We start from the raw sequence: 18,221 nt of genomic DNA, 5'->3' as shown, positions 1-18,221 counted from the left end.
CTGGCGAAGGACTTTCTCTGGTTCATGGAGGAGTGTTGGAATACTAAGACTCTGGTGGGACCTCTGACTGCTTCCCTTTGAATTGTCACATGGATAAGTTAGGCTGACTCTCTTTCTCTTCCCTTGGTGTTTCTGGAGGCTCTACCCTCAGGGAGGCCTCTCTCTTGCCTCTAATTGTAAAAGGCCTTGTGGCTAGAAGCCTTGTTTAATTAACCTCTGCGCCCCTCTGCCGGGCCTCTGGTCTGGGCCAGAGTTTCTCTCAGTTTCCCTACCTTAGACCTTCCTAATTGTAAATAAATCTCCATAAAAGTCAATTTTGACTTGATATTATTCTTAATTGAGGATTGATAATAGTTCAATCCTCTGGCGACCATCTTTTAATATATTGAACCCAAATAAACCCCTTTTTCACCCTTACAGATATGAACAGATAGTTCTCAAAGTAATTAAAGCTCTCTAGTCATGCAAAAAAAGCTCGAAATCATTATTATTTAGAGAAATGCAAATTAAAACAACTTTGAGGTACTATATACCTATCATATTGGCTATTATGATAGAAAAGGATATTAACAAAGGGGATGTGGGAAAATTGAAGGTCTAATGCACTGCTGGAGGAGCTATGAACGAATTTAATTATTTTAGAAAATAATTTGGACCTGTGCCCAAAAGGCTATTAAACTGTATATAACCTTTAACTCAACAATACCTTTAATAGGCCTGTAAAAGGAGAAGGACCATCTGTATAAAAATACTTATTGCAGCTCTTCTTGTGGTAGCAAAGAATTGGAAATAGAGGACATAATAACCCCAATAAATAACTGGGGAATAGCTGAACAATTTGTGGTATAACTGTGATGGAATGCTATTGTGCTAAAAGAAATTATGAAGGAAGAGTTTCAGAACAACCTGAGAAGATATATAAACTGATGCAAAGTAAAGTAAGCATAAACAGAACATTGTACATAGTAACAATGTTAGTGGAAATTTGGGATTCTTTGGGGTTCATTGAGTCTTAATATTCAGATCCATGATATAAACTTTCTGTGGATGTTTAGAGGACTTGAAAACTACATTTCCCATGATTCCTATTATGTAATACATGTGGGCAGGAAGTATGATTATGTAGATAAAGGTATAAAGTCTCAGAACTTGATTGAGATACTCTCTTTCCTGCGGAACAAGCCAGGTGGGCAGAGGTAATGGCGGGGTATTTGAATTAGATCTTAGCAGGTATGTGGTCTTCTTAATTACCAATATGGCTTTAAATAAACTATTAGATATTTTAAATATATCCATCTATATCATTGATTCCCAAAGTGGATGCCACTGCCCCCTGGTGGGTGCTGCAGCAATCCAGGAGGGTGGTGATGGCCACAGGTGCATTTGGGGGCGGTGAATAACTGTAAGGGGGTAGTGATAGTATGTGACAGGGGGCGCTAAGTAATATTTTTTCTGGAAAGGGGGCAGTAGGCCAAAAAAGTTTGGGAACCACTGATCTATATCAATATTATTTTTAACAACAACAATACTGTAACAATGATAAATTCTAAAAGATTTAGCCACTCTGATCAATATAAGGATCCAAAACAATTCCAAAGGTCTCGTGATGAAAAATGCTACCTACCTCCTGAGAGAAAACTGATGAACTTGAGAGCAGAGAAAGAAGCATGCTTTTGTTCAGGTTTTTTTTTTGTGCTTTTTTTTTCTTTTATTAGAAACATGATTTCATATGTATAAGTATCATACTGTTTGCCTTCTTGATGTGTAGGGGGATGATGGAAGGGAGAGAATTTAGAACTCAAAATGTAAAACAATTTAAAAATAAACATTAAAAAATTTTTTTAAACTTCTCTTTTGGAAAATAATCCTTATAGCAGCCAGTGAAAAGCAGCACCCAAGTAATGAAGAGGAAGAAAAGTCCCAATCTCTTACTATCTCAGGTAACTTTACCTTGTCTAAAGTTGCTGACCTTCACAGGTAAAGGTACAAAAAAAGTTAAAGAAAAAGACTCAAATGAATTTATTTATTCTAAAACTCCCAAACACAATTCTTTCCTTCCTACATGAGATCCAAGGAGGTTGATCCAGCAATTCCTGTGGTAATTGGGAAAGGGAAAATTGGGTGAAGGATCTAACTTCTCCATTTGGCTTTCCAATGGGACTCTTCAATTCAACATGTCTCCTAGAAGGAACCACTGGAGAAGTTTCCCTATTTCTTAAATTAGTCCTGAACCATGTATCCACCATTTGCTTTAAGACAACCATTACAATTCCAAGTATAATAGAGATTCATGGTTTCATATATAATCCTATTTACCTATTCTTACTTTTTTAACATGGAAAATATTCATGTTTTCTGTTGCTAATCCAGTTTACAACAATTAAAAAAATTTTTTTTAAAAAACATTAAAAAACCTGGGTAAAGAGACTATTCTATTGGATTTTTTGAGGTCCAAGAAGATTAAGAAAGCTATGAGCTACCTTTTAGTCCAATCCCCTGGACTTTCTATGTGAACTTCCTATTGGATTGAAGAACCTGACCCATATTACAGCATTCAGGGACTTTGTCCTGCTGGGAGAGATGTCCGGTTTTGTGTCGCCCAGCTTAGGGGCCTAGAGATGGACTGAGGGTTACTGGAGAAGGAAGAGTAGATACTAGAAGCAACCCCCCGACACAGAAGTTAGAAGAATAGCACTAAACCAAAGGATTTATGGAGGAGGTAGGACTTGAATGAGTTGGGGAACTCAGGGACAGTTTTTAGTTTTTGCCTTTGAATCTCCAGTTCCTGGCATGGTGCCTCACACACAGTAGGCACTTAACAAATGTGACTCTGCTGAAGAGAGCAGTCACAGGAGGGAATCCAGAGGAAATGCAGGTCAGGGAAGGCAGATCTCCTGGAGCTGTGAAGGGTCTCCCCAATCCTCAGTGGAGCCCAGCCTTCTCTAGGTCCTCGGGCAGGATGCGGCCCTTCTTGCGAGCCTTGGCCTTGCGACGCTCTATCTTAGCCACCTTCTTCTTGCGTAGGTTCCGGCGCCGCTTGTCCTGTCGCTGCTGCATCTTCTCCACCACATGGGCCGTGCGCTTCTCCCACTGCCGCTTCCTCTGGGCCCGGCGCTTCTCCTTGCGCTTCAAGGCTGCCTTCAGAAGCTCCTCATCGTCACGGATTTTCACACCTTCGGCCTTGTACAGCAGGTTTGTCCACTTCATTTTGGTCTCCATCTCCCGTGCCTTCTCCTCATCCTGTTCCTTCAGCTCCTCCAACTTACTCTTCCGGGCCTGTACACGCTCCAACAACTGTTTGTAGTTCTTCCCTGTTAGGGGGGTCAGGTTCCCCTTCACTCGCTGCCGCTTCTCCTTCTTCTTTTGGGCCTTGCTGACTGGCCCCTCATTTACCTCCAACTTGTTGAACACCAGCTCAGTCAGGCCCTTTGGATCCTGCTTTGGGAGCTCTGGTGTAGCTTCTGTGGCTTCAGTTTTGGTTTCGGCCTTGGCTGCCTTCTCCTTGGCCCTGAGCTCCTTGCGTTTCCGCTTCTTCCTCTCTCGTTCCTGCTTCCTCCGCTGCCTCTTCTCCAGTGCTGCAGGAGACAGCAATTTGGTGTGGCCCTGGAGGGGTCAAATGAAGATGAGAATTCCAAAGATGGCAACAGGAGAGGGCTGTGGACTGCTAATTAGAAAGGGACTTAGAGATCACCTATTCTAATCCTACTCCCCACCCAAAGATGAGATCGATAGAGTCTAGAGAAAGGAAAAGGCTTGTCCAAGCTCATATAGCTTGGATTCCTAACAGCAAGCTAGACACTAGGCCTCCCAGTACCAGTACTCGCTCCTAGGCTATGCCCTCAGTAGAAAATAATGGAGAATGAAGGGGACTCTATCTATACATCATACTTACTCAATTCTAAAATTGCTTCACCCTTCTCTCTACTTCCCCCAGTATCTCTTATCCATAAAACAAGGGAGCATAATCCCACCCTGAAAGTGCCAATCTCATGTAGCCTCTAAAAGTCTAGTTGGAACAATAGAAAATAAGGGAGAATGAAGAGGACTCTATCTACATACCATACTTACTCAATTCTAAAATTGCCTCTCTCTTCCCTATTTCTCACCCACAAAACAGGGGAGCATAATCCTGCCAGGAAGGATTGCTAAGTGCCAATCTGATGTGCAGCCTAATTAGAGCAGTTGGAGAAAAGTGAATCCATATAAATAGAGAAGCACGAATATTTATAATTTATATAAAGATCCTTTCATTTAAGCCAACAAATTATTATTATTAACTATAATAATAGCTTACACTTATAAAGGACCTGGGTTGCTCTGCCATTTACTATATGTATGACCTTGAGCAAGTCCCCTAAATTGTCTGGACTTCAATGTCCTCAATTGCAGAATGAAAGAAATGGCTCTAAATCTATGAGCCAATACTGTACTTTAAGGTTTACAATGTATTTTCCATATATTGTGTCTTTCATGAGGTAGAAGCCACTAAGAGACAGACTCCAAGAAGGTAAATAATTTCCCCAGGGCCATAGTTAACTGTTTGACAGTTTTGAATCATGCTCTTCCTGGCTTCAAATCTTCACTGTGCTAGGCTGTCTTTCAAAATAATGCTAAGCACAGTTTACACCTCTTTTCTTGGCAAGCCTCTTAAGACTCAGGACTATTGTTTTTAACAACTAGCCAAGGGATAGATTATATAGGAAAAAACCCAAACATTTTCCTTTCTCCTCTTTGGTGTCCTAGACTAGACTCTAAGCAACTTGAGCAAGAAGCATTTTTATCTTGCATCTCTCTTAGTAGCTTAGTAATCATAGTACACAAGCACAGGAGGTATTTAATAATTATTAGTTGAAATATTAAGTAGAAAGAACAAAGGCCAAAACAGACTCCTGTATAATTACATTGATCAAACTTGGGCTTGAAGAAGAATTGAGAATATGCAACTCCCTTCTTTAGGTAGCTCAGTGGATAGAGATGCAGGCCTGGAGACAAGATGTCCTGGGTTCTAATCTGACCTCAGATACCTCCTAGCTATGTGACCCTGGGCAATTTACTTAAGCCTGTTGTCCTAGCCCTTGCTGATCTTCTGTCTTACAGTTGTTACCAAGATAGAAAGTAAGAGTTTAACAAACAAAAACAAAAAAATATATATGTAAAAATAAGACTAAAATAATAAAAATAAAGAACTATTTGTTGAATGAATGAATGAAAAAAACATTTTCAAGGGAAAAATGCCCAATAAAGACAACAGTTCAACCTGTAAGGCCTAAGAGAAGCCCATGTCCAATAAGGTATGAAATAGAGAGGGTTTGCAGATATTAAGCCTACCTGGCCACTGGCTTCCTGTATTTTTTCATGTAGCCGCTGACGGAGAATGTCCATGGCTAGGAAGGAGCCTGGCTTGCTGGCAGGAACAACTGTCAAAAGGAATTGAGGTAAGAATTACTTGAGAAAAAATATGCAGGGGGCAGCTAGATGGCTCAGTGGATCTCTAGAGTGCCACGTCTGGAGATGGGAGGTCCTTGGCTAAAATTTAGATTCAGATACTTCCTAGTTATGCGACCCTGGGCAAGTAACTTAATCCCAATTGTCTAGCCCAGAGATGGTGAACCTTTTAGAAACCAAGTGCTCAAACTGCAACCTTCATACCACATGTGAGCCCCCTGCCTTACTCCAGACAGGGGAAGGAAGAAGCACTCCCACTGGGCTGCTGGGCAGAGGGATGATGGATGATGTGAGAAATGTCCTCAGCTTCAAAGGAGAGGGGGAGGGGAGCAGCCCCTCCAGCATGTGTGCCATAGAATAGGTCTACCATTCTTCTGCCTTGAAACTGAAACTTAGTATGAATTCTAAAACAGTGAGTTTTAATAATAATATTAATAATTTTAAAAAGAGTATGCAGAATGAGACCCACATTTTTGGACATGGCAAAATGGGAATTTGTTTTGTTTGAATATGTTTATTTGTAACACAGTTTGGCCTTCTTTCCCTGGTGTTGAGTGAAGGGAGTAGTGGGAAGGAAGGGAAAGAAAGAAGAAACAAATGCTTAATAAGTGGAAATTTCTAAAAATTAATTTAAAATACTTTAAAAAATTTTTTTAAAGAGAGAGGAGAATATGTAAGACTTAAATAATAATAAAAAAAGACCTGGAGCTCTGGGTCTTTCCTAGTCCCAGCTTTGCTGCTAATCTTCTGTCTGATTTGGGGTAGTAAATCACTTTTCTTCTCTGAAGAACATTTTTCCTGGTTTGCAAAATGAGGGAACTGAACTAGACAGACACTAAGAACTTGACCAGCTCTGACATTCCAAGATTCTCATCTTAGAGCTGTATCTGTCTCAGAGAAGTTCTCTCCCTTTAGGGTGTCTATGATGCCAATGTGTTCTGGCAGTAATTACAGAATCCCAGAGTTAGAAGGGACTTGTAGGGCCATCTACTCCAACCCACACCAAACCCAAATACCCTTTATGTTATATCCAATGAGTAGAAATCTAGCCTTTCCTTGAATACCTCTAAAAAATAGGAACCCACAACCCAGAGCTAGCCCATTCTACTTTCAGATAACTCCAAATATCTGGAAGTCAGATCAAGTCTAAATTTGCTTCTTTGAAACTCTAACCCCTAAGCATTTAGCTTTGCTCTTGAAGCCAAGAATATATTTAATCTCTTCTATAATTTTATCAATCAAAAAATAATCAATGCCTCACCTTTCATTTATGAGGCACTTTGTATGTACAGAATCTAGAATGTGAGAGTGAAAAGGCCCCTTAAAAGACAATCATTCCGATGCTTTCACTTTACAGATGGGGAAACTGAGATCTAGAGAGGGGAAGTAATGTCCACAAAGTTGAAGATCTCCCGGAAGAACAAACACTAGGACTCATAAATCCTGATTCCCAGTTCAGTGTTCTGTCACACCAAGCTATCTCTGAAGTAAAGGGGGTTTGGTAAATGAGTCTGCAGTTTCCTCTCCTTTCCTTCTCCTTCAAGGGTTCAAAATTGCAACCTTCATTTCTCCTAAAATGAAGTGTTCATCACTTTTTGGTCTATTCTCACAAGTCAGCTTCTTCCACATCCTTGCCATTTCAAGTACCCATATCCACTTGGGTCCCATCTTGGCCAAAATTCATCAGCCAAATACCTATGATGTTCATTCTCTGTATGTTTATTTAGACTATTTTCCTATGGTTACATGATTCATGACTTTTCCGACCCCTCTTCCCTTCCCTCTCCCAGGGCTGATAAGCAATTCCACTAGGTTACATGTATCATTGTTGAAAACCCATTTCCATATTAATATTTGCAATAGATTGATCTTTTAATGCTAAAACCCCAATCATATACCCATTGAACCATGTGATCAATCATGTTTTTCTTCTGCATTTCTACTCCCACAACTCCTTCTCTGGATATGGATAGTGTTCTTTCTCATTAATTCCTCAAAATTGTCCTGGATCATTGCATTGCTGCTAGTAGAAAAGTCTATTACATTCAACTGTATCACAGTGTATCTGTCTCTGTGTACAATGTTCTCCTGGTTCTGCTCTGCATCAATTCCTGGAGGTCGTTCCAGTTCACATGGAATTCTTCCAGTTCATCATTTCTTTCAGCACAATAGTATTCCATCACCAACAGATACCACAATTTGTTCAGCCATTCCCCAATCCAGGGACAACCCCTCATTTTCCAATTTTCTGCCACCATAAAGAATGCAGCATAAATATTTTTGTACAAGCATTTTTCCCTATTATCTCTTTGGTGTACAAACCCAGCAGTGGTATGGCTGGATCAAAGGGTAGGCATTCTTTTAAAGCCTTTTGGGCATAGTTCCAAACTGCCCTCCAGAATGGTGGGGATGTTCTTTTTTAAACCTTCCAAGGCAGAAGAATGATAAGAGCTAGGCAACTGAGGTTAAGTGACTTGCCCAGGGTAACACAGCTAAAAAGTGTCTATGGCCAGATTTAAACCCAAGACCTCCTGTCACTAGGCCTGGCTCTATTCACTTTCATCCAGCTGCCCCTTAGTGTTCTTAGTGAAGACATGCTTTCAATTTTAGACTAAGAGCTAGACCCTAAAATCCTCCTGCAATGCCACTGTGGATGCTTGATATAGCAGAAAGCTGAAACAAAAAGAATAGTGATTCTGGAGTCAGAGGCCCTAGGTTCAAATCTCACCACTAATACTTACTCCTTATCTGGATTACTTCCCTTCTCTAAATCCTCAGCTGTCTTATCTTTGGGAGCTGGACTGTAAGGCCTTTAAGGTCTCTTTTAGCTCTACATCTACTAAATTCCAATCTTTACCATGGTAGGATATCAGGTTCTTAAAGACTATTACAAGGGAGAAGAAACTTTAGCAGGTTCTCCATTAAGCTTAAAAGGGTCTTGATATGTGTCTGCTGAGGAACTAGAACCTGACTCTTCTACCTCCCAGTAGAATATTCTGTCATGCCTCTAATATATGGTACATGCTTGATATGAGGACAGGAAAATGTTTTCGCTTCTGTTTAAGTCTTCCTTGCCTACCATCACATTAGGAGCTCTCACCTGTGGAATCTTCAGTGGTGCTGGAAAGTGCCTTCATCTCTGTGACTGCAGGTATTTTGGCCCCAGGAGTTTTGGATTGTCTGCTGTCAGTGGGCTTATTCTGGATCCCCTTGGCTTTTTCATCCTGCTTCTGAGATTTATTTTTCTGCTCCTTCTTCTTCTTCTTCTTCTTCTTCGGGGGTCCAGTGGTTTCGAGATGACCAGATTTGGGAGCTAAAACAAAGAAAAGGGAGAAAGGTCATTCTAGTCCCTGACACAGCAGAAAACCTAATACCTTTGGGCCATTGGGGAATAGTAGTAGAGGAAGGACAATATAGTAGTAAGGGCTCTGGGCTTAAGAGTTAGAGGACTCAGGCCTGAATTACCATTTCATTATTGAAGACCCTGGGCAGAGTATTTCTCCTCTTTGAGGTATGTAAGGATGGGTTTTTGTGCAGAGGAGAGGGAACCAAAGGGAGAAGGAGACAGTTGCTGACAGTTGCTAACAGTCGAGACCAGCAGAAGATGCTGGGGATTTTCTCCCAGGAGGAGGGGGAAGAGAGGTCTTCAGGCTGAGGGCTGGGAGGAGTGAGGAGGAGACAACCCAGTTCTGATTCAGTCCAGTGGGCTTCCTGAGGATCTTTCTCTTGGAAATTGAAACCCTGATTCCCTGGGCACAGCCATTTCATCATGATGGACCCCATAGGAATAGCGAAGAGGGCACCCCCAAAATCCCTGTCCTTCACCCCTGGCAGAGCCAGCATAGGCAAAGTGCCTACATAACTCCTGTGGTTAAAAAAAATTAAAAAAAAAAATCAAAAGCCTCTGATGGCAGCCATTTTTCTCCTATCAAAATGTAAAGGCACAGTACCATAGAAATTTTATATTCAAACTGGTAGAATGGATGCATCAATGGGGAAAATAATTTTTACCATGATGGGAATCCTTGCATTATTATACCACTTGTGGACTATGATTTATGATTTGTGGATGGTAGTGATCCCAGGTTATATAATGGGAATCATAGACATATACGATTCCTGCCAATGGTTGAAGCTAGAAATAGGTAGGGTTTTTGCTTTCATACCAACCACAATTGCAGTAATCATCTCATTCCTCCAATTCTATTGGTCCTTAAAGAATTTAGTGCACAAGTTGCTAGGACACAAGGATGATAGCACTGTATTGATAATGACATTAAGAAAGGAAATAGCAAAGTTACTGGAAGAGAATGCTCAACTGAAAGGGGAAAAAGGGGTCACAGCAGGGGACAAAATAGAAATAGCAATACAAACAGCTGAGGCACATAGACACAGCAAAGACAATAGAGGAAGGGGCAACAGCACCAGCAGTACCAATATTACCAATTATTGATCATGTGATTTTGCAGCCAGATTCTGGAGTCTTCCATATAAAAAGACATAAGCCATTCACTGCTGCAGATCTTGACACCCTAAAAAAATGAATGCCTGCCTTTTTTTTAATCCCGTCAAGGCCGTAAAAGAATTTAAGAGAGCATTAAAGCTTTTTGATCCCACATTTTCAGATACTGAAATTCTTCTATCTGAATTATTTATACCAGCAGAGTAAGCACAATTTATTGAGGAGACCCATAGGAACACAAACTTAATATCTTGGCCACAGCATTATGAAGATCCAGAATTAAACAGTCATCAAAACCTAATATACCTAAGAAGAGATAGAGAAGATCTTGTAGAATCTATGAAATCCTTTGCTAAGCGTCTCCTAGCTGGCTCTGCCAAAACTGTAACTATAAAAGGGGGCCAGTAATGGATATTGATAGAAAGGAGAAAGAGAGAGAGAGAGAGAGAGAGAGAGAGAGAGAATCTGTGTGGTGACTCTCTCCTTCAGCACTCCCCTGGGGCTGAATATACACTGGAAGACTTTAAGGGGGTGTCACCCCAAAACTGGGTGACTTGGATGGTCATGCCACTCCACAAGAGTTGGGGGCAAGGCTTCCCTACAAGAGGAGGTATGTGGTACCCCAATCCGATCCTGAATGAGGAAGGGGTTCACTCAAACCTTCCACGAGGTTGGTTATTTTCACAGCAGGTGGTCTGGCTCAAAGATGGAGTCTGCTAGGCCAAGCTGTGGTTCCCCTCTCCCTTACTGTCTTTCAGGCACACTGTAACACTATCTTACTGTTAAATGGCTTTTATTATTCACAAATCAGGGATTGAGGAAAGGGGTGAAGGACAGAGGGATTTTGGGGGTGCCCTCTTGGCTATTCCTATGAAAGTCCATCACTTGGGTAGGAACCCTAGTGGTTCCAACTCCTAAGCTTCTACGCCCCCCTTCCCCTTCTATTTCTATCCTTTCCTATAATTGTAAGCTTTGACTGAAAAGGGTCTCTCAGCAAGGATGGGTAATGGGTGAGGGAGATTAAGAGACTGCTCCCAATGGAATCCAAAATCTTAGCTGACTTGATGGTTGTGGTCTTGAAGGATGAGATGTGATGAAATGGCTGTGATCAGGGAATCAGGGTTTCAATTTCCAAGAGAAAGATCCTCAGGAAGCCCACTGGACTGAATCAGAACTGGGTTGTTTCTTCCTCACTCCTCCCAGCCCTCAGCCTGAAGACCTCTCTTCCCCCTCCTCCTGGGAGAAAATCCCCAGCATCCTCTGGTCTCGACTGTTAGCAACTGTCAGCAACTGTCTCCTTCTCCCTTTGGTTGCCTCTCCTCTGCACAAAAACCCATCCTTACAGGTACAACTAGATGATCTTTCTTCTTTCAATTCAAACTTCTTTGGGAAAGATGAAAAGAGTGAAGAAATTGGTACACAAATCTCAACTCCAACCTTCACACTTATTTTCCCCCTTCTTTGAATTTCTAGACTACATATTATTTACACTACACAATTTTAGTTGTTGTTTGGTTGTTTTTAGCCTTGTCCACCTCTTCATGACCCTATCTGGGGCTTTCTTAGCAAAGGTAATGGAGTGGTTTTGCTATTCCTTCTCCAGCTTACTTTATAGATGATAAAACTGAGACAAACAGGCTTAAGTGACTTGTTTGTGATCACACACCTAATAAGTGTCTGAGGTCAAATTTGAACTTAGGAATGTAAGTCTTTCTGACTTCAGATCTATTGTCTGATAGCAGTTCGATACAATGCCTCAGCTGCCATTTTACCATGGAATCTACCTTCTCTATCCCAGCCTTCTGAACATCATTGTCTTCCTTCATTTTGAGAAGGGTCCCAGGTTGGACATCCTCCATTACCTTCTTAACTTTTCAGGTTTCAGCACAAGGACCCTAAGAGGGACTTTCTTTCCCTGCCTCTCTCTTTAAATCTCATTTTTGCGTTGTTTCTCTCCTCCCCCACTAGAATGTAAGCTCTTTAAAACAGGGACTGTTTTCCTTTTTGTTTTTAATCATATGCCCAGCTTTGCACAATAATATAAATGCTTGTTAAGGGGCAAAGAGTTGGGTAGAGAATAAATGCCGAATAAATAATACCTGTTGATTGATTACTCTTATAACTTCCTAATTTGTCGGATCTTGTTGGATAACCAAAAACAAAAGACCTCAGATGACAAAAGAATATACTGGGTGGATAACTGTGCCTTAGTGGATAAGTAACAACAATAATAATCTACCACCAACATCCTTTTTTTTAAAACTCTTATGTAAGCTTAAAAATCAATATTTAAATACTTCAAGTATTATATTTTTATAAGAATTTATTAATAATAACTTGAAGTAAAAGAAAGTGACAGCCTTAGTAAAGAGGAGGATCCCAGGCCAGGAGCACTGGAGCACTGGAAAGAGCAAAGAGGAGAGCTCTGGAAGAAGAGAGAGCAAGGGCTGAGTTCACAGAAATTTATTTACAAAACATGAGGATGTAAAGTAGGGAACATAATTCAAGGGATTCTGGGAAAAGTAAAGGAATTCTGGGGAATGTAGTTCTGGGGCACAAAACTCCATTTACACACTTACCTTTCATCTTAGAATCAATTCTGTGTATTGGTTCCAAGGCAGAAGAGCAGTAAGGGATAGGCAATTGGGGTTTAATGACTTGTCCAGGATCACACACAGCTAGGAAGTGTCTGAGGTCAAATTTGAACCCAGGACCTCCCATCTCTAGGTCTGGCTCTCAATCCAATGAGTCATCTAGCTTCCCTTACCATCCTTTTTTGAACTTAAAATTTCACAGGTATAGAGAACTCTCAGATGAATTAATTCCCTTATCTGCTTTGCCACACATACATAATAAAACCTTAGATGATTTGCAAATAGATTTAATATGCATTTTCTCATTTGACCTTCACATTAGGCCTGTGAAAGAAGACAAGACAAGACATACACTGAGGTTCAGAAGCAGAAAACGGTTTGACTAAGTAAATGATAGACCTGGCCCTAAAATCTAGATCTTTTGTAGCTCCAGTGTTCTTTCATACAGACCACTATGCCTCTTAACCTAAGATAGCAGCCAAGATGATCTAGAGATGAGGCTGGTGCCTGATGATGGAAAAGGAGAACTGCACTATAATTTTTTTTTAATTCCAAGAATTGTATAAATTACCCCATTTTCGTTTCTGTGGCTCCACAGTCTGCTGAGAACAGATTTTCTTGGCCAGATTCTGCAGGTAGGAGTCTTTGGCAATTAATGATGCCATTGGGAAAAGGGAAGAATTACAGAATCCTGTTGGAAAATCTCAACTACTCCTTCAGAGGCATAGGGGGTCCCTGGAAGATTTCTTCCACTGTTCCTGGATTGAGAAAAAGAAGAATTGGTTGGGAAGAATACAGAAAACAATTTGTCCCCTCTTAGGGAGATCCTTGTATCTAGGGTAGATGCTTCATGGAGAAGGTTCCAAATATCACTATTCCTCCTCATCACACATACCCCTTCCCCCCCCCACACACACACACAAATCCCCCAATATAACAGCCTAGCCCACACCTGAGGGGTAAACTTTGAAGAAGAAACTTTAAACCTTTTTAAGTAGGAGGAAGGCTTGCATTTGGGCAGTATTTTTTCACACAGAAAGGGGCCTCTACACAAACACTGTTGTGTGTGAATACATGCATTTATGGCTACTGATCTATATGGTTAAATGCACATTTGTCTGTTTCAACTTGACTGACTGAAAACCTTTCGTTGCTTACTGTGTCTCTGCCAATCTTGGACATCTGCATGTCATGCCAATAATCATTTGTTAATATGTGCCAGGCAATGGGCTAAGCTGGGGATACACAGGAAGGCAAGGAGAATCCCTGTTCTTAAAGAGCTAATCGCGTCTATATATCTGTACCTGTTTATGTCACTCAGTGCTACAAGTATATGAAGCAAAATGAAAAGAAATTTTCTGAATTGTTCGCCTCTTATTGAGAGAAAAGCGTGGGGGGGGGGGGGGTGGGAGGGAGGGAAGTTGGACTAGATCAGGGTTCTTAACTTTTTTTTCGCTATCATGGAACCCTTTTCAGAATAACGTTTAAAAGACAGAGAGACAGAAACAGAGAGGTGGACAGAGGGAGAAAGGGAAAGAGAGGCAAGAGAAAGGCAGAGACAGGGAGAGAGACATTTGCGAGAGCACCCACTGGAGACGAGGACTTTTCGTGGGGAAACCGAGGAAGGGAAGAAGGAAGACGTGGTGGGGTGAGAGGACAGCAAGAAGCTGGGAAGGAAGGTAGCGGAGGAGAAGGGTCGGGAGCGTAGCTAGGAGTCGGAGTAGGGGCAAGCGAATCCCACTTACCCAGCCAGAGGACTGCACGCCGGATCAGCTACTTAGTCCCACCCATCTTCGCTTTCTTCGCTTCTCCCAGGAGTCCACGTGGGCAGACAGGACTAGAAGACTACCGAGTCATGGAATAGCGAAGTTCGATTGGCCGGGTCTAGTAGACCGGCTGCAAAGTGGGAGGGGCGAGACCTTAAATAAAGGATTGTGGGCTAGTGGAGGATTCTGCAGGGTCGGGAAGTGGGAGGAATTTGAGACTGGGCGTCCGTCACCGCTGGAAGGAGCGAAAAAAGTTGGGTTCAATCAGCCCCCGAGCTTTATTAGCACATTTTAGCACTGTGCTAATTAGGCACTACAAATACAAAGAAAGGCAAAAGAGACTCTTACTTTCAGTAGCTTACTTTTTACTGGCAGAAAACATGAAGACAGCTATGCACATTTAAGAAATCTAGATAGATGGAGAGATAGATATAGCTAGACACATACATACACATGAAATATACATCGTGTAGATTTCTTAAATGTACATCTATCTTAAAGGTACGTATACACATGTGTGTATATATATTTATAAATTTGTATTTATGTTCTCTCCCAATAGAATGTAAAAACCTGGAGGGCAGGGATTCTGTGTGTACATACATACACACGTATGCTAAGTAGATAGATGGAATCTTAAATTCCTGACACATTCTACATGAAAACAATTTTCTGTTGGGCCTCTCCTCTTCCAGTTCTAATGCGTTCTGCCCCCTCACCCACAAATTTTCCTATGTCTATTTTGTCAATCCATTGGGGGGTGGGGGAGGGTACTAATATAGAGCTTTGCTCCTGGTGAGGAACTTCCTACACTTGCTCTGCAATTTATGATCTAGAGTTTATTTGGAGGTACAGAAAGGTTAAATTAAATGACTTATCCAAAATCACATAGATGGTATGTGTCAGAGGCAGGACTTGAAATCCAGGAACTCTTCTAAGACTATCTCTTTATCCACTAAGGAACTCTTCTACTTTGTATGTGCCTATATGTGCTTTTTACATATATACAAATATATAGGTGTATTTGTGTATGTATATACATATACACATTTACATAGCTATAGATTTATAGTTATCTACAGAGAGAGGGAAGGAGGGATAGATAGGTACAGCATGTCCCAGAAATCTTAGTGCTTTATTAAGTTTAAACTGCACTAAGGTTTTTGGTACACTCTATATACACATATGTGTATGTATATAAACAAATGTGTATCTGAATATTTATACATAGGCTATCCTAGATTGCAAGATCCTCTAGGGGAGAGACTAGTTCACTTTTGTGAACTGCCACTTTATTAGGGTTTATTGATTACTGGTTGATTGACAGGAATGACTTGTCCAAGACCTGGACTTAGAATTCAAAACTCCTGAATCCTAGTACATTTTCCCACTATACATATTGCTTCCTTACCAATGTACAGGTGATAGAGAGCCGTGTTGAAATTCTACCTCCTCTTAAGTCTATACAGCCAGCATTTAATGACAACCGAATCTTGTGTTCTTAATTGTTTGGTGTCTTTCTAACCAGACTATTAACTCTTTGGGAGCAGTGATTGACTCTTATCTGCCTCAAGCATTAGGACAGTCCTCAGGAAGAATCTCTGTTCAACATGCATTTGTTGAGTGCCTATTCTGGGGTCCATGTAGGCAGTGCAAAGGAAACAGATAAATCAGGTACAATGCCTGCCTTTAAAATTATAATGTAGGGGCAGCTGGGTAGCTCAGTGGAGTGAGAGTCAGGCCTAGAGACAGGAGGTCCTAGGTTCAAACCCGGCCTCAGCCACTACCCAGCTGTGTGACCCTGGGCAAGTCACTTGACCCCCATTGCCCACCCTTACCAATCTTCCACCTATGAGACAATACACCGAAGTACAAGGGTTTAAAAAAATAAAATAAAATAAAATTATAATGTAACAGAAGATAATTAGCAAGCATTTATTAAGTATTATGTGTCAGGCACTGTGCTAGGTACTTAGGACATAAAGATAAAAATGAAGCAGTCCCTGCCTTCAAGAAACTTAAATTCAATCAAGGGAGACCTGTGCAGATATGTATTCAAATGTATAATATAAATAAAAAGTCATTTTGGTGAGGAGCCATTAGCAGCTGGGAGTGTTCAGGAAAGACCTAATGTATGTTGTCAAATAAGCTAAACTTGGAAGGGAAGTAGAGATTCTAAGATGTTAAAAGCTATCAACTCCAATCAAGGGTCTGGGAGGTGATAGTTTAGGAGAGAAAGAATGAAGCTGGGAACCGTCTGTCAGCTCATGATTGCTCCCTCAAGCCTCTGAGCTTTTTAAATTTTATACATTCTGTTCAAAAAGCTGTTTCTGACAAAGCACAAAGGAGTTTGCGACTGCACAGACACACCAAGGTTACAGAATTACATAATGATTAGTATATGGTTTTACAAAGAATTTTCTCATGAAGATCATGCCCAGATGAGAAAAAGTCCCAAGGTTAAAAATGAGCTTCACTTTATCTAAAGTGGAATTTTAACTGAGCCTGCCACTCCGTGACCTTGGGACATCTGGAGCAGTAAGAGAGATATACACCCACAGTTGCAACTGTCCTCTGCTAAGCGGAAAAAAGGCTATTAACTCATTAAGTACTGGTTTACTATACGGTACTTACAGGCTTTTTTATGAACTTGAGGCTGTCCTAAAAACTAAATTAATATGCTTTCAGTAATAAAGAGGAGCCATCAGGAGAGATCCGGCTTTTTATCTCAGATATACCATCCATCATTTGACCCAATCCTTTCAGGTCAAAACAAGATAATGTATGACCCTGTCAGCTATATTGACTTTGATAGGGTCCAGATAAGAATATCTATTAGAGACCCTGTTTCTCTCAATGGCTTCCAACACTGAGAGAGAAAGGGAGGTTGAAGTGCACATTAAGGATCCAGGATTGTCTTTGCAAAAGGAATGACAATGAAAGATGGAACAGTAAGACTGTAGAGGGTATGAAGAGGAAGTAATATATAATAAAGCTGAAAAGGTAGGTAGGAACCAGATTTAAATGCCACCCAAAGGCTTTTGTTGTAGGTGTTGTTCAAGAAATGATAGGGAGCCATTGGAATTTATTGAGCACAGGAGTGATATGAACCCATGTTTTTGTCAAATTACTTTGTCAGCTGAGTGGAAAATGGATTGGAGTTAAGGAGCTTCTGAAGACCAACTGAGAGTTTATTGCAATAGTCTAAGAAGGGAGATTGTCTGATCTAGGGTGGTAATTATGAAACTAAACACAGGGGTGGGATGCAAGGGAAGTTGTGGATGTAGAAATAATTTGGCAATTGATTGAATATATGTAATGAGGGAAGAGTGAGGTATTGAGAATTGCTGAGGTTGTGAACCTAAGTGACTAGAAGGATGATGGTAATCTTGATAGAAATAGGAAAAATTAGGATGAGAGGCCAGTATAAAAGGGCTAAGTTCTATTTTGACATGTTATATTTGAAATGTTTACAGAAAAACCTACTTGAAATTTCTAATGGCCAGGTAGTGACATGGAATTGGAGCTCTGGAAAGACTGAAGCTGGCTATCTAGATCTAGGACTCAGTTGCATAGGAGTGATACATACATGAGAATTCATGAAGTGACCATAAGAGTTTAAGAAAAAAGAAAAAAAGGACGCCAGGACAGAGATTTTGATTACACACAAAGTTAGAGGGTAGAATTTGAAATCAGCAAGCAGAGGAGAGTGAAGAGCTCAGTCACAGAAGAGATAGCATCTTAGTTAAACTGGGTGGTCAGCAGAATCAAGTTCTGCTGCGGTCAAGACCGATAAATTGAAAAAGGAATATTAGTTTTGTCAAATAAGAGATCATTGATAACTTTGGAAAGGTCAGTTTTAACTGAAGGGTAAGGTCTGAAATCAGATAGATGGTAAAGGACTGAAAAATAAGTAAGAAGAGGCAATCTAGATATATTACTAGATAGTCAATC

At 40.8% G+C, this 18,221-nt stretch overlaps 1 protein-coding gene across 1 annotated transcript; it reads right to left on the bottom strand.

The window, feature by feature from the left end:
- Nucleotides 1-1,544: 1,544 nt before the first annotated feature.
- Nucleotides 1,545-14,263, bottom strand: SURF6 (surfeit 6). Its single transcript, XM_044661301.1, has 5 exons — nucleotides 14,247-14,263; nucleotides 13,073-13,259; nucleotides 8,546-8,758; nucleotides 5,329-5,417; nucleotides 1,545-3,603 (listed from the first exon to the last, which is right to left on the bottom strand). The coding sequence occupies exons 2-5, from the start codon at nucleotides 13,164-13,166 to the stop codon at nucleotides 2,923-2,925; spliced, it is 1,077 nt and encodes a 358-aa protein (XP_044517236.1). The 5' UTR covers nucleotides 13,167-13,259; nucleotides 14,247-14,263; the 3' UTR covers nucleotides 1,545-2,922.
- Nucleotides 14,264-18,221: the final 3,958 nt, after the last annotated feature.

The sequence above is a fragment of the Gracilinanus agilis genome, chromosome 2, assembly GCF_016433145.1.
Source record: "Gracilinanus agilis isolate LMUSP501 chromosome 2, AgileGrace, whole genome shotgun sequence".
NCBI classification, from domain to species: domain Eukaryota; kingdom Metazoa; phylum Chordata; class Mammalia; order Didelphimorphia; family Didelphidae; genus Gracilinanus; species Gracilinanus agilis.
Note: the sequence above shows the minus strand (reverse complement) of the source record. Positions and strands in the feature narration are given on the sequence as shown.